A 15659-nucleotide genomic window follows, 5' to 3' on the forward strand; every position below is an offset into this window, starting at 1 on the left:
TTTGGTCACACTTTGGGCTAATAAAAACAATTTTTAAAAAATTTCAGATTTTGGACGACATAGTATAGTATGTCGTTTTTGTCAAATTTTGACCAACAATTTTTTTTTTCAAAAAATGGTCAGATTTTGGACGAAATACTGTAGTATGACATTGAGGTCGACTACATAGTATAGTATGACGTTTTGGTCACATTTTGGGCTAATAAAAACAATTTTAAAAAAAATTTCAGATTTTGGACGACATATTATAGTATGTCGTTTTGGTCAATTTTTGGACCAACATTATTTTTTCAAAAAAATGGTCAGATTTTGGACGAAATAGTGTAGTATGACATTGAGGTCGACTACATAGTATAGTATGACGTTTTGGTCACATTTTGGGCTAATAAAAACTATTTTAAAAAAATATTCTGATTTTGGACGACATAGTATAGTATGTCGTTTTGGTCAATTTTTGGACCAACATTTTTTTTTTTCAAAAAAATTGTCAGATTTTGGACGAAATAGTGTAGTATGACATTGAGGTCGACTACATAGTATAGTATGACGCTTTGGTCACATTTTGGGCTAATAAAAACGATTAAATTTTTTTTTCAGATTTTGAACGACAGTATAGTATGTCGTTTTTGTCAAATTTGGACCAAAATTCTTTTTTTCTAAAAAATTGTCAGATTTTGGATGAAATAGTGTAGTATGACATTGAGGTTGACGACATAGTATAGTATGACGTTTTGGTCACATTTTGGGCTAAAAAAAACGATTACATTTTTTTTTTCAGATTTTGAACGACATAGTATAGTATGTCGTTTTTGTCAAATTTGGACCAAAATTATTTTTTTCAAAAAAATGGTTAGATTTTGGATGAAATAGTGTAGTATAACATTGAGGTTGACGACATAGTATAGTATGACGTTTTGGTCACATTTTGGGCTAATAAATACAATTTTAAAAAAAATTCAGATTTTGGACGACATAGTGTTATATGACATTGAGGTCGACTACATAGTATAGTATGAGGTTTTGGTCACATTTTGGGCTAATAAAAACGATTAAAAATTTTTTTCAGATTTTGAACGACATAGTATAGTATGTCGTTTTTGTCAAATTTGGACCAAAATTCTTTTTTTCAAAAAAATGGTCAATTTTGGATGAAATAGTGTAGTATGACATTGAGGTCGACTACATAGTATAGTATGACGTTTTGGTCACATTTTGGGCTAATAAAAACTATTTAAAAAAAATATTCTGATTTTGAACGACATAGTATAGTATGTCGTTTTGGTCAATTTTTGGACCAACATTTTTTTTTTTCAAAAAAATTGTCAGATTTTGGACGAAATAGTGTAGTATGACATTGAGGTCGACTACATAGTATAGTATGACGCTTTGGTCACATTTTGGGCTAATAAAAACGATTACATTTTTTTTTCAGATTTTGAACGACATAGTATAGTATGTCGTTTTTGTCAAATTTGGACCAAAATTCTTTTTTTCTAAAAAATTGTCAGATTTTGGATGAAATAGTGTAGTATGACATTGAGGTTGACGACATAGTATAGTATGACGTTTTGGTCACATTTTGGGCTAATAAAAACGATTACATTTTTTTTTTCAGATTTTGAACGACATAGTATAGTATGTCGTTTTTGTCAAATTTGGACCAAAATTATTTTTTTCAAAAAAATGGTTAGATTTTGGATGAAATAGTGTAGTATAACATTGAGGTTGACGACATAGTATAGTATGACGTTTTGGTCACATTTTGGGCTAATAAAAACAATTTTAAAAAAAATTCAGATTTTGGACGACATAGTGTTATATGACATTGAGGTCGACTACATAGTATAGTATGAGGTTTTGGTCACATTTTGGGCTAATAAAAACGATTAAATTTTTTTTTCAGATTTTGAACGACATATTATAGTATGTCGTTTTTGTCAAATTTGGACCAAAATTCTTTTTTTCAAAAAAATGGTCAGATTTTGGATGAAATAGTGTAGTATGACATTGAGGTCGACTACATAGTATAGTATGAGGTTTTGGTCACATTTTGGGCTAATAAAAACGATTAAAAATTTTTTTCAGATTTTGAACGACATAGTATATATAGTATGTCGTTTTTGTCAAATTTTGGACCAACACTTTTTTTTTCAAAAAAATTGTCAGATTTTGGACGAAATAGTGTAGTATGACATTGAGGTCGACTACATAGTATAGTATGACGTTTTGGTCACATTTTGGGCTAATAAAAACAATTTTAAAAAAAATTCTGATTTTGGACGACATAGTATAGTATGTCGTTTTTGTCAAATTTTGGACCAACATTTTTTTTTCAAAAAAAAATTCAGATTTTGGACGAAATAGTGTATGACATTGAGGTTGACAACATAGTATAGTATGACGTTTTGGTCACATTTTGGCTAATAATAACAATTTTTAAAAAAATTCAGATTTTGGACGACATAGTATAGTATGTCGTTTTTGTCAAATTTGGATCAACATTTTTTTTTTCAAAAAAATTGTCAGATTTTGGACGAAATAGTGTAGTATGACATTGAGGTCGACTACATAGTATAGTATGACGTTTTGGTCACATTTTGGACCAACATTTTTTTTTCAAAAAAATGGTCAGATTTTGGACGAAATAGTGTAGTATGACATTGAGGTCGACTACATAGTATAGTATGACGTTTTGGTCACATTTTGGGCTAATAAAAACGATTTTTAAAAAAATTCAGATTTTGGACGACATAGTATAGTATGTCGTTTTTGTCAAATTTGGATCAACATTTTTTTTTCAAAAAAATCGTCAGATTTTGGACGAAATAGTGTAGTATGACATTGAGGTCGACTACATAGTATAGTATGACGTTTTGGTCACATTCGGGCTAATAAAAACGATTTAAGAAAAATTTCAGATTTTGGACGACATAGTGTAATATGACATTGAGGTCGACTACATAGTATAGTATGACGTTTTGGTCACATTTTGGGCTAATAAAAACGATTTAAGAAAAATTTCAGATTTTGGACGACATAGTGTAATATGACATTGAGGTCGACTACATAGTATAGTATGACGTTTTGGTCACATTTTGGGCTAATAAAAACAATTTCAAAAAAATTTCAGATTTTGGATGACATAGTATAGTATGTCGTTTTTGTCAAATTTTGGACCAACATTTTTTTTTCAAAGAAATTGTCAGATTTTGGACGAAATAGTGAAGTATGACATTGAGGTCGACTACATAGTATAGTATGACGTTTTGGTCACATTTTGGGCTAATAAAAACGATTTTAAAAAAAATTCAGATTTTGGACGACATAGTATAGTATGTCGTTTTTGTCAAATTTTGGACCAACATTTTTTTTTCAAAGAAATTGTCAGATTTTGGACGAAATAGTGAAGTATGACATTGAGGTCGACTACATAGTATAGTATGACGTTTTGGTCACATTTTGGCTAATAAAAACAATTTTTAAAAAAATTCAGATTTTGGACGACATAGTATAGTATGTCGTTTTTGTCAAATTTGGATCAACATTTTTTTTTCAAAAAAATTGTCAGATTTTGGACGAAATAGTGTAGTATGACATTGAGGTCGACTACATAGTATAGTATGACGTTTTGGTCACATTCGGGCTAATAAAAACGGTTTAAGAAAAATTTCAGATTTTGGACGACATAGTGTAATATGACATTGAGGTCGACTACATAGTATAGTATGACGTTTTGGTCACATTTTGGGCTAATAAAAACGATTTAAGAAAAATTTCAGATTTTGGACGACATAGTGTAATATGACATTGAGGTCGACTACATAGTATAGTATGACGTTTTGGTCACATTCGGGCTAATAAAAACGATTTAAGAAAAATTTCAGATTTTGGACGACATAGTGTAATATGACATTGAGGTCGACTACATAGTATAGTATGACGTTTTGGTCACATTTTGGGCTAATAAAAACAATTTCAAAAAAATTTCAGATTTTGGATGACATAGTATAGTATGTCGTTTTTGTCAAATTTTGGACCAACATTTTTTTTTCAAAGAAATTGTCAGATTTTGGACGAAATAGTGAAGTATGACATTGAGGTCGACTACATAGTATAGTATGACGTTTTGGTCACATTTTGGGCTAATAAAAACGATTTTAAAAAAAATTCAGATTTTGGACGACATAGTATAGTATGTCGTTTTTGTCAAATTTTGGACCAACATTTTTTTTTCAAAAAAATGGTCAGATTTTGGACGAAATAGTGTAGTATGACATTGAGGTCGACAACATAGTATAAGATGACATTTTGGGCTAAAAAAAAACTTCAACATTGTTTTTAGATTTTGGAAGACATAGTATAGTATGTCGTTTTTGTCAAATTTTGGACCAACATTTTCTTTTTCAAAAAAAAATTCAGATTTTGAACGAAATAGTGTAGTATGACATTGAGGTTGACAACATAGTATAGTATGACGTTTTGGTCACATTTTGGGCTAATAAAAACAATTTTTAAAATAAATTCTGATTTTGGACGACATAGTATAGTATGTCGTTTTTGTCAAATTTGGACCAAAATTATCTTTTTTCAAAAAAATGGTCAGATTTTGGATGAAATAGTGTAGTATGACATTGAGGTCGACGACATAGTATAGTATGACGTTTTGGTCACATTTTGGGCTAATAAAAACTATTTTAAAAAAAATTCAGATTTTGGACGACATAGTATAGTATGTCGTTTTGGTCAATTTTTGGACCAACATTTTTTTTTCAAAAAAATTGTCAGATTTTGGACGAAATAGTGTAGTATGACATTGAGGTCGACTACATAGTATAGTATGACGTTTTGGTTACATTTTGGGTTAATAAAAACGATTTAAGAAAAATTTCAGATTTTGGACGACATAGTGTAATATGACATTGAGGTCGACTACATAGTATAGTATGACGTTTTGGTCACATTTTGGGCTAATAAAAACAATTTCAAAAAAATTTCAGATTTTGGACGACATAGTGTAATATGACATTGAGGTCGACAACATAGTATAATATGACATTTTGGGCTAAAAAAAAACTTCAACATTGTTTTCAGATTTTGGAAGACATAGTATAGTATGTCGTTTTTGTCAAATTTTGGACCAACATTTTTTTTTCAAGAAAAATTTCAGATTTTGGACAAAATAGTGTAGTATGACATTGAGGTTGACAACATAGTATAGTATGACGTTTTGGTCACATTTTGGGCTAATAAAAACAATTTAAAAAAAATTCTGATTTTGGACGACATAGTATAGTATGTCGTTTTTGTCAAATTTGGACCAAAATTATTTTTTCAAAAAAATGGTCAGATTTTGGACGAAATAGTGTAGTATGACATTGAGGTCGACTACATAGTATAGTATGACGTTTTGGTCACATTTTGGGCTAATAAAAACTATTTTTAAAAAAAATTCAGATTTTGGACGATATAGTATAGTATGTCATTTTTGTCAAATTTTGGACCAACATTTTTTTTTCAAAAAAATTGTCAGATTTTGGACGAAATAGTGTAGTATGACATTGAGGTCGACGACATAGTATTGTATGACGTTTTGGTCACATTTTGGGCTAAAAGTTTTTTTTTCAAAAAAATTGTCAGATTTTGGACGAAATAGTGTAGTATGACATTGACCTCGACGACATAGTATAGTATGACGCTTTGGTCACATTTTGGGCTAAAAAAAAATTCCCAAAAAAATTCTGATTTTGGACGACATAGTATAGTATGACGTTTTTGTCAAATTCTGTACCATTTCTATTTCGTCAGATTTTGGACGAAATAGTGTAATATGACATTTTTGGTCCAATTTTGGACCAAATATTTTTTTTCAAAAAAATTGTCAGATTTTGGACAAAATAGTGTAGAAAGGTCGACGACATAGTATGACGATTTGGTCACGTTTTAGGCTAAAAAAATTTTTATCCGATTTTGGAAGACGTGACGATGTTTTTTTTCACAACAAACGACATAGTATAGTATGACGTTTTTGTCAAATTTTGGACTAAAAAATTATTATTATTTTTTTTTTTTCAGACTAGTTCCTACTCTAAAATGTGACCAAAACGTCATACTATACTATGTCGTTCACCTCAATGTCATACTACACTATTTCGTCCAAAATCTGACCATTTTTTTGAAATGGTCAGATTTTGGACGAAATAGAATCCAAAATGACGTTTTTGTCAAATTTTGGATGATCGGCCACTGGGCTGACACGAAGCTTCCATTTCACATGACTACAAAACTGATAATAAAACAAAAATAAGGTTTATAAAATAGCTGTGAGATGATTTTGTTCCATCAGCAGATTGAAGATGTTTCACTTCTCATTCAAAAGTTGTCTTCATTTCTGACAAACTGGTGGAAAAATTCAGGTATTTAACCTCTGTGAACTCTTGGTTGATTTATTTATTTACTTGAACACAGTAAATTGATGCAAAATAACATGACAAATAACATAAAAAGACATAAAAAACAATTACAAAACAAATGGTCTGAACAAAACCCACAAGTCAAAAGGTCACACATCTTACTCCAGTTCATCAGTTCATCTTTTCCACATCTGTCTGAATATGTTGTTAAAAATCTGTTTGAACTCAATTAATGTGCTACAATCTCTCCTGTTGCGTTTTTCCATATATTTATACACATACCTTTTCTATTTATTTGATAAATGAATAAAATGATATATTTATAAATGTGTATTTTTACCATGATAGTAATACACACACATATATATATATATATATATATATATATATATATATATATATATATATATACACACACACACAGCATGTGTTGTACATTTGGTAATGAACTGCTGGGCTCTCAGACTCACATTTTACATGTAAACATTTTATTATGTTAACCAAACGCTCTACATGCATTAAATATTCATACAGTCCATTTGTATAAATCAGTTTCTATGCAGCAGACTGTTTTCCAGACTGACTTACAGTAAACACAACAGAACTACTGTGGCAGTTCTATCCAAGTTCCTTCATTTTCAGGAGTGGAAATCAGTTTCCTTTCACTCTTTGTGCAGCAGCAAAAGTGTTTGCTCAAAGTTCACAAAAAATAAATAAATAGCAAACAAAACTCCAGAGATAAACAAAAAAGCTCTAATCGCTGCAACCAGACGTTAAAATTCCAGATCAACGCGTTGAGCGTCTCCAAATACGAGGAAGATCCCAAGACCCGTGACATTTATCAAACTGATGAGGGTGAAAACTGAGGCCCACGACTGAGTGACCTCGATCAGGTATCCTGACAAAGCCACCACCACCAGACCTGAGCAACACATCAAAAAGAGAACAGGCGTCTGACATGAGTGCTGCTGTATGACAACATACAAGCAGAGGCATTTTATACACTATAGTTACAACTTTTACACATATCACAATCACAATCAGAATACTTTTACAGAATGCATACCTGTGAAAGCGCCCAGCATGTTCATAAAACCTGTAGAGAAAGAAATATGAATTCAATCAATCACAAAAGGATAAAAAATAAAAAAAATTACGAAAGTAAAAGTAAAATTACCAATTTTTTTTAAAAAGTACCAAAAAAACCTACTCACTTACAGTAACATGAGTAAATGTAATTCATTACTATATATACAATATATATATATATATATATATTTTTGTTTTTTTTCAGTTTTTTTTGTAAAACAGAGAATTTGAAAATTCATGGATAACAATAATCATCATACTTTAGCATTAAAAATGTAATTTATATTAAAGAGCTTCTATATACTTGTGTATTAACCATTAGAGAATCATAAACAAATATTATATAATAATGCTGTTCATTTAGGGCAGCTGTGGTTTTGTGTTAAATACTGTAGGTTCATGAAACTCACCGTAGAGGGCGCCGGCACACGATGGTGCGAGGTCGTGTACATTCACAGAGACACCACTAAAACATACAGTGAACGAAACATCGTCACATAAACAGGAAACTACATTATAATCAACAGGAATAACTCTGCTTTATTCTGTCAACATTTATTTATGTCAACAATTCCTTTTTTCCACTTCCCATTTTGGTATCAACAATAATAATCAGTATTTCTATTTTTTAATTATTGTGTGGTTAATTGCAACGCTTTGTTATTTATGTCTTTTGTATTGTGTGACCTTACAAATGCAGCTGCCACGACGACCGAGAGACGCACAAAAAGTTTCTGATATTTTTCAAATATTAAAAGATTTCATCTCTTATCGCTTCCTCTTTTATACAGTGAACGTCAGGTGATTTAAGATTTGTTGGTTTTCATCATTTTTGATTGATTTTTTAAAAAATATTTTGAACATGAAACATGTACATAAAATATAAATTACAAAAAACTAAATATTGGATGAATGTTAAATGGGTAAAGTGAGTCAACAGTCAGTTTTAATTTCAATCAGCTTCTGTCTGTATTTTGTGATCGAAACTAATCTTGAAAAGTCTCTTTAAAGATCTCTATCTTATGTTTGGATGTTTATTTGATGTTTAGATGATAATTTGTATTTTTTTTTTTTAAAAGCAAACCACGCGGCCTCTAATGAGTTTTAGTTGTTTGTTTGTCTTTTATTAAAACCTTTTACTTTGTATTTCCACCACCTTAAGTCCACTTATTAACTAATTTAATTTATTTTTAATACAATTGGATCAAAAAAAAATGCATTATATTTTAAACTTTTACACTTTTTCTTTGAGCTTATTTTAAGCCACGTGTCTATTCACCTATTTGCTTTGTGTATTAACTCTATTATTGTTATTTATTTATCTTTCCTGTCATATTTAGAATGATTTCTGTTCAGTCATCAGTATGTTTGGTCAGAGTTTTCTTTTTTTTAATGTGTTTTCTCAGTTCTATCTCTTTTTCTGCTGCTTTATGTCTTGGTAGATAACCTTGGTTATACACATATATATATATATATATATATATATATATATATATACGGATATATATGTATTTTGTATGTTTATCAATTGATGTTGCCCTTTTTCAGTTGCACATAATTACAAAATGATGATTATTAAATATAATAGTTATGTGCATTGCATATTCTATCTACATATATATATATTATATTGTAAATACACTTGTTCTTTGCGCTTTCTCGTTTGTTCTTTGCGCTCGTTCCCCATACGACAAAGTAATGTCAGATTATAAACGTTAGATGCTTACAATTATTATGGCAGATGTTGAAGGGGAACGAGTCCAGCGCAAAAAAGAACAAGTGTATTTTTTTGCTTCTTAAAAAGTGTTGTTTGAAAATATTGACACAAATCTAATTCCATACGATGCCTGTCCTGCTGTGTCTGTTATTATGTCGCCCGCGTGTCTCGCACAACTCTGAGAATGTTACCCATCAAGATTCAGGGTTACAGTAAATTTGGGGTCACTTAGAAATTTCCTTATTTTTGAAGGAAAAGCACTTCTGTGTTCAATGAATATAACATTAAATGAATCATAAATACACTCTATACATTGTTAATGTGGTAAAAGACTATTCTAGCTGCAAACGTCTGGTTTTTAATGTAATATGTACATAGGTGTATAGAGGCCCATTTCCACTGTTCTAATGGTACATTGTGTTTGCTAATCACATTAGAAGACTATTGATGATTAGAAAACCCTTGTGTAATGATGTTAGCACAGCTGAAAACAGTTTTGCTGGTTCTTTGACGAAAGGGTAAAATTATTATTTTGAATAAAAATCATTATTTCACGAAAAAAAATTGTATAGGTGACCCCAAACTTTTGAACACTAGTTTATATGAAAAAGTGTGATTAAGTCTGATTGATAACAGTTCTCACGCAAAGACCAAAATCTTTTTCTTGAACAAACATACCAGCTGGTGAAGGTGCTTAAACCCACTGCAATAGTAAGAAAAGCCAGCGCAGACGTGAATGAGGTAAACGTTCCTTCACACAGGAGCATAATAAACAGACTGGATGCTCCCATGGCAAAAAACTGAGGAGAGAAATGCAGATCATAAACAATGTGGTCACACGACTGCACATTCATAACAAAGGGCAGGAACAACCTGTTACTATTTCAACAACAAACAAAAAACTCACTTCAAACTCAGTTTCTCATTCCATGTCTAAACTTGCCTGGTCAGAATAATAACCATAATCAGAATAATAATGTTTACGTAGTAGATTAGATTAGATAGAGGATTTCCTCACATACAGTAGCTTTAAATGTAATAAAGGGGATTCATAATGCATGTACGTCTCCCAAAGCCCTGGGTTGACATTTAAAGGCTTGTAGTCACATGTTTGAGAGTCAGAGCCAAACATTCCACCACGCAACATTCACTCGAGTCACTCCACTAAACTCCTGTTTAACCTCCCGGAAAGAACATAAACAACAGTCATTTTCATCCGAACTCACCTGCATTATCTTTCTCATCGTTGATATACTATATCCTGCAGAAACAAGCACAAGATGTGAAATTTTTTCCCTGAAGGGCAGAAGAGTGAACGCATATCATTACAAACATCAAGACACTTATTTATTACCTTGTTTGACGAGAAAATCTGCAACGTATCCTCCACTGAACGCTGACGGGATTGCGACAAGCCACGGAATCAAATTGTACGTCCAGCCCTGCAAGTGTGGATCGTGGGTGGAATTAAAGAAACCAGATTTCAAATGGGATTAAATGTTGAAACTTAAAAGGCTGTTTGTCTTAAAGGTGAATTATGTAATAAATCATAAAATCCTCCTAATATGTCACAGAGACTCAGGAATAATGTTCATATAACAAACTGAACTCACCAACAACAACAGTACAGACAAAATATTTGCTTTAAAAATTATATTTTGCAGACTGCAAATCATGTTTATGTTTTGAAATCATGTTTTGGCATGTGGCGCCACCTACCGCCGTCTACCAATCAGTAGAGTCTCAGCTGCTGAGCAACCACGGGTTGCCAGTTACGTCGGAAAACAAAACCTAAAAGACCTCGGTATTTTGAATTTGAATGTAGTAACCGTTTTTGGCCACATTCTTACATATGGCGCCTTTAATTCAAACTTCCAGGTAAACAAAAAACAGAAATAAATACCGTGGCATGTGGGAATGATTCTTTGAAGTACGTTGGCAACCATGACAGTAATGTGTTGGAGCTGCAGCTAATGCTCATGTGAGTAATGACCATGGCCCTGAGAGACACACGATGATAAAGATGAATTCACAACATTGTCATGTTTTGCTAAATAGCGGATTATTTCTTCATGAAATATTAAGAGCTGTACCAGACAGGCGGCTTCTTAAACAGACTCAGCAAACGCGACCACGTCCACTCTGAGTGAGAACTCGTCTCCAGCTGCGTGGGCATGACATCACCTGAGCCACAGATTACAGATATTTGTTGTAGATTATAGGAGATTGTGTTCATTCATATCAAATGTGTACATAATAAAGGCAGAGCCTTTAATGAAGCTGATTTCTGACCCCTTTTTTTATAGTAATACAGTATTATTTAATTTACTTCCTCATTCCGAAGTTGATTTGACAATGTTAAGTTGTTTTTGTACACTAATTTACAATTTACAGACTATAAAAATCAGTCGTGCAAACAGTACAGGTGTGTAGAAAATGCTGTAAAGTAAATCAGGTTTACACACAGACTTAAAGAGACATTACAACTACAATAAATTCATCAGCGTGTAAAAGTAAGTAAAACTTGTTGCAACAAAATCAACCTCAATTTCACAAAAATCCACCTTATGGTTGCAGAGACGTTTTAAGAGATGAAAAGGTTAAAGGTGCATTATGTAATAAAGCCATAAAATCCTCCTAATATGTCACAGAGACTCAGGAATAATGTTCATATAACAAACTGAACTCACCAACAACAACAGTACAGACAAAATATTTGCATTAAAAAATATATTTTGCAGACTGCAAATCATGTTTATGTTTTGAAATCAATGTTTTGGCATGTGGCGCCACCTACCGCCATCTACCAATCATTGCAGTCAGTAGAGTCTCAGCTGCCGAGCAACCACGGGTTGACAGTTACGTCAGAAAACAAAACCTAAAAGACCTCGGTATTTTGAATTTGTATGTAGTAACTGTTTTTGTCCACATTCTTACATATGGCACCTTTAACTTCACTAACCTCACTTAAGTATTTACCCACAGAGGAGCATGACTGTCTTAAGGGATTCAGGGGATACATGACAGACTGTGTAGTTTACTGTACCTCTTAAAAAACACTGCCAGACGAGGAACGCCCACAGTATGGACATGAATCCAATACAGTGGAACATGCTTTTCCAGCTGTACAAGTTCAGCATCATGGTGCCCATCCCCCCGGCCACCAGCGTCCTGAGAGAGCATCAATGGAACACAAAGAATGAATGCAAGTCAATATAGTGTCCTAAAAAGTGACCTGTGACAATAAGTATGAATATCTATGAATGTGATGAGAAATTTGGAATCAAAGAATTCGGAATTTGGAGGGCATTTAGGAGCGTCCTCACAAATAGACAAGAATTTGTGTGCGTTCTTATATTTGTTACATCACTATGAACGTGCTGTGCAAAAGTGTGTGTGTTTACATGCATGTGTGTGTGTGTGTGTGTGATACCCAAGGTAACACCCGCTGTGCATGGTGCTCATTAAAAAGCCTCGCTCTCCTTCCACTACTCGCTGCGAGCAAATGCTAGCCAAAGATGGAAAGAACACACCTGTGAGACATTATGAGACACTGACATTATATACGACCATGACAAGTTCAAACAAAATCCACAAGCAAATGTATAAATGATGCATTTATAGTTTTCCAAACCATTTTCTACTTTACTAATTGTTTTTGCCATGTCTGTACGGTGGAAATGAAGTGATATTGAGCCAGCAGTTGTTTAGCTTAGCATGAAACAGGTAGCCAGGCTCTGTTCAATGGCCCTTTGCAGTCTCTACGCTAAGCTATGCTAACCAACATAAAAGCATGGTATTATTTTACCCATCTACGTCTCGTATATGAAGACTCGGAATACTTCTCCTTTAATATAGACTGACAAGAACATGTATCAGGGTATGATAACTTCGTTGATCATTTTCATAGGTTTACAAAAAACCTTTAGGTACTGAAGACAAGGGTCTTACAGAGGCCGCCATATAAAACTCTAGAAAGATTCCAGAAAGGCTCTAAAAATATTCACAATACTCTTTAATCTTCTACACTTGGAAGATCATTTTAATGGCACATTTCCAAGCACTATTTGGCTCAGCACGGCTCGACTCTACACGGTTTGGTATCAGTCACGTCGTCATAACTCGTTAGGTTTTTTTGTATGCGACAATAAACTAAAATACAAAATATATATACATATATATATATGTATATATATATAATATTAAGATTTTAGACATTTTCTTGCTAAATATTGTAGATTAATTCATGTTTTCAGAATTTTTATGTCTTTTTAACCCTTTAAAACCAAGCGTATCAGACAACCCTTTGCATTATTGTAATTATGCAACGGTTTGTGCTATTGGAAACATTTAGTTGCAGGAAGCCGGAAAATCAGGAAAAACACCTGCGCATAGTTTCTATTTTTCAGGGACCTGTTTATTGACATTCTGACAAAAATTCAAACAATGTTACTTTAAATATTTTGTCCTTTTCAAATTTCAAATTTAACACCTAAAATCTGGTGTTTGTGTACAACTTCATACAACTAATAGTGTATTGCTAATACACTATTTTAACATGCAATAGAAAAGTTAAGAAAGTTATTCTGTAAAAATGAGCAAAATCACTTTTATGGTTAAAATAAGCAAAAAAAAAGAAGTCCATGCAGACATTTTGAGGCTCAGGTCGACTTAACTGATCCACAGTTCGACATTGTTCGATTTGATTCCTGTCGTACGTCGCACTCATGACTCAGCATCACATATTATTATCGGCTCAGCTCGTTGTACGTTTGTCAGAGCAGGTACTAAAAAAGCAGCAGGTACCAGGTACTATCATAAAAGCAAGCCGAGCCAAACGGAGCTGAGCGAGAACTGTATAGTGGAAAAGCTCCATTAGAAAGAGAGAGATTCTTTCTGGTATGCAAAGGCTACAACAGTTCTCTGGTGTGTTTTGTCCTCTATTTGTGGCACGTTGCAGTCTCATCATTGGACGTCACTAATTATTACTCTCTGGACCTTTGAGGGCCACACTGTAACTGGAGCAGTACTCACCTTGTAATACCCCCATTAGGACTCTGGCCATAAGCATGAGGCTGAAAGTGTGAGTACCAAGCTCGGCGAGAAGAGGCGTCGCACATGTGGTGATGGCCCACAAGGTTGTGGAGATGAACAGAACCCATTCTCCTCCCAATCTGACATCACAACAATCACTCGTGAAAAAAAAACTCAGGCGTAAAAGTCCTTCTCTTATGTGTGACGTTGTCATCTGTCATTTATTGTTACTCACTTGTCACTAGCGTAGCCCCCCAGGATCTGTGTGAAACAGTAGCCCCAGTAGAATCCACCCAGGACCAGACCAGAATCGATTTTAGTCCATTGAAAAGTGGCTGACATGGTGACGGCACAGATTGGCATGGCCATCCTGGCACAGTAGAGGAGGCAGGTGCCCACAAACAGCATGAAGGTCCATTTCTGAGCGATAGGTCTAAAAGGAGGAAGGAGAGGAGGTTTATGTTAGACATTAATACAAACTATATTGTTTGGTTGAGAGACATCTATCTATGTTTAAACACAGTTATTGCATTACAGTTTTATACAGTTTTCAGTAATCATGACTCACACCAATCGTTCTTAAACTGTGTAGGACAATAGTGGAGCTGAAAAAGAATTAGTCAGATTATCTCTCATGCCATTTTAATCTAATGTCACTATACCAGTGTGTCAAGTTTGTGAGGAAGAGGAGGAGGATGATGAGAGAGCAACTTGTCTTATTGGAAATAAATAAATCCACCCTCCTGAGGTACATGGTATACAAAGTGTGAGAACAGTAAACTGATGTATTCAGAGACTCAACAAACTGCAGTGTTCACTTTTGAGAAGCAGTAACAGGCATTTCATTCTTTCACTTCTGCTATTAATCAACGACATTCAAACAGATGCGGATCTTGAATGAGTTGACAAACCTGCATGAAGAGCAGATAAAGAATGACACGGTGTTATAAGCTGAATTCTCACCTCGGCCACAGGTTGCGATTCCTTGTCTCCTCTTCTTTGCATAGTGTGTCCGTGTAGATCTTGTGCTTCAGTAAAGAGCCGTTGACGTTGGTCCAGCCGCTTTCTGGCATGTGCTTAACAGCCATTCAGAGGGTGTTAGTGGCGCGATCGCAGTGCTGCACTGAGAGTTCTTGCTGCAGACGCGACTCTTAACCTCAGGCAGCCAAACAAGTAAAACTTGTTGGAACAAACCTCTCGACAGTGCCTGAATGTGATTTGACTTTACAGTGGACCTGTGATTGGTTCAGTTTCATTCCCTCCAGACAGCGGCAGTAGCGTGGATATAGGTCTCATATCACATATCACTACATGCAGGTTGAGATCATACGTAAAGAAATGATTACATGGTAGACTGCATCAGGGCCACACTGTTGGTGAAGTGGTTAGACATTAAAGCCTTTGCAGCA

General features: G+C 33.6%; 1 protein-coding gene across 1 annotated transcript; it reads right to left on the bottom strand.

The window, feature by feature from the left end:
- Positions 1–7183: 7183 nt before the first annotated feature.
- LOC310932269 (voltage-gated purine nucleotide uniporter SLC17A9-like) lies at positions 7184–15338 on the bottom strand (the record flags this gene model as incomplete). The annotated part of the gene is made up of 13 exons (XM_083895562.1): positions 7184–7332; positions 7477–7506; positions 7910–7965; positions 9895–10016; positions 10443–10477; positions 10571–10658; positions 11120–11216; positions 11310–11400; positions 12263–12387; positions 12650–12749; positions 14251–14390; positions 14486–14683; positions 15214–15338. The coding sequence occupies 13 exons, from the start codon at positions 15336–15338 to the stop codon at positions 7184–7186; spliced, it is 1356 nt and encodes a 451-aa protein (XP_083751688.1).
- Between the last annotated feature and the right edge of the window lie 321 nt (positions 15339–15659).

Source organism: Microchirus variegatus, assembly GCF_963457635.1.
Source record: "Microchirus variegatus genome assembly, chromosome: 9".
In the NCBI taxonomy this organism is placed as follows: Eukaryota; Metazoa; Chordata; class Actinopteri; order Pleuronectiformes; family Soleidae; genus Microchirus; species Microchirus variegatus.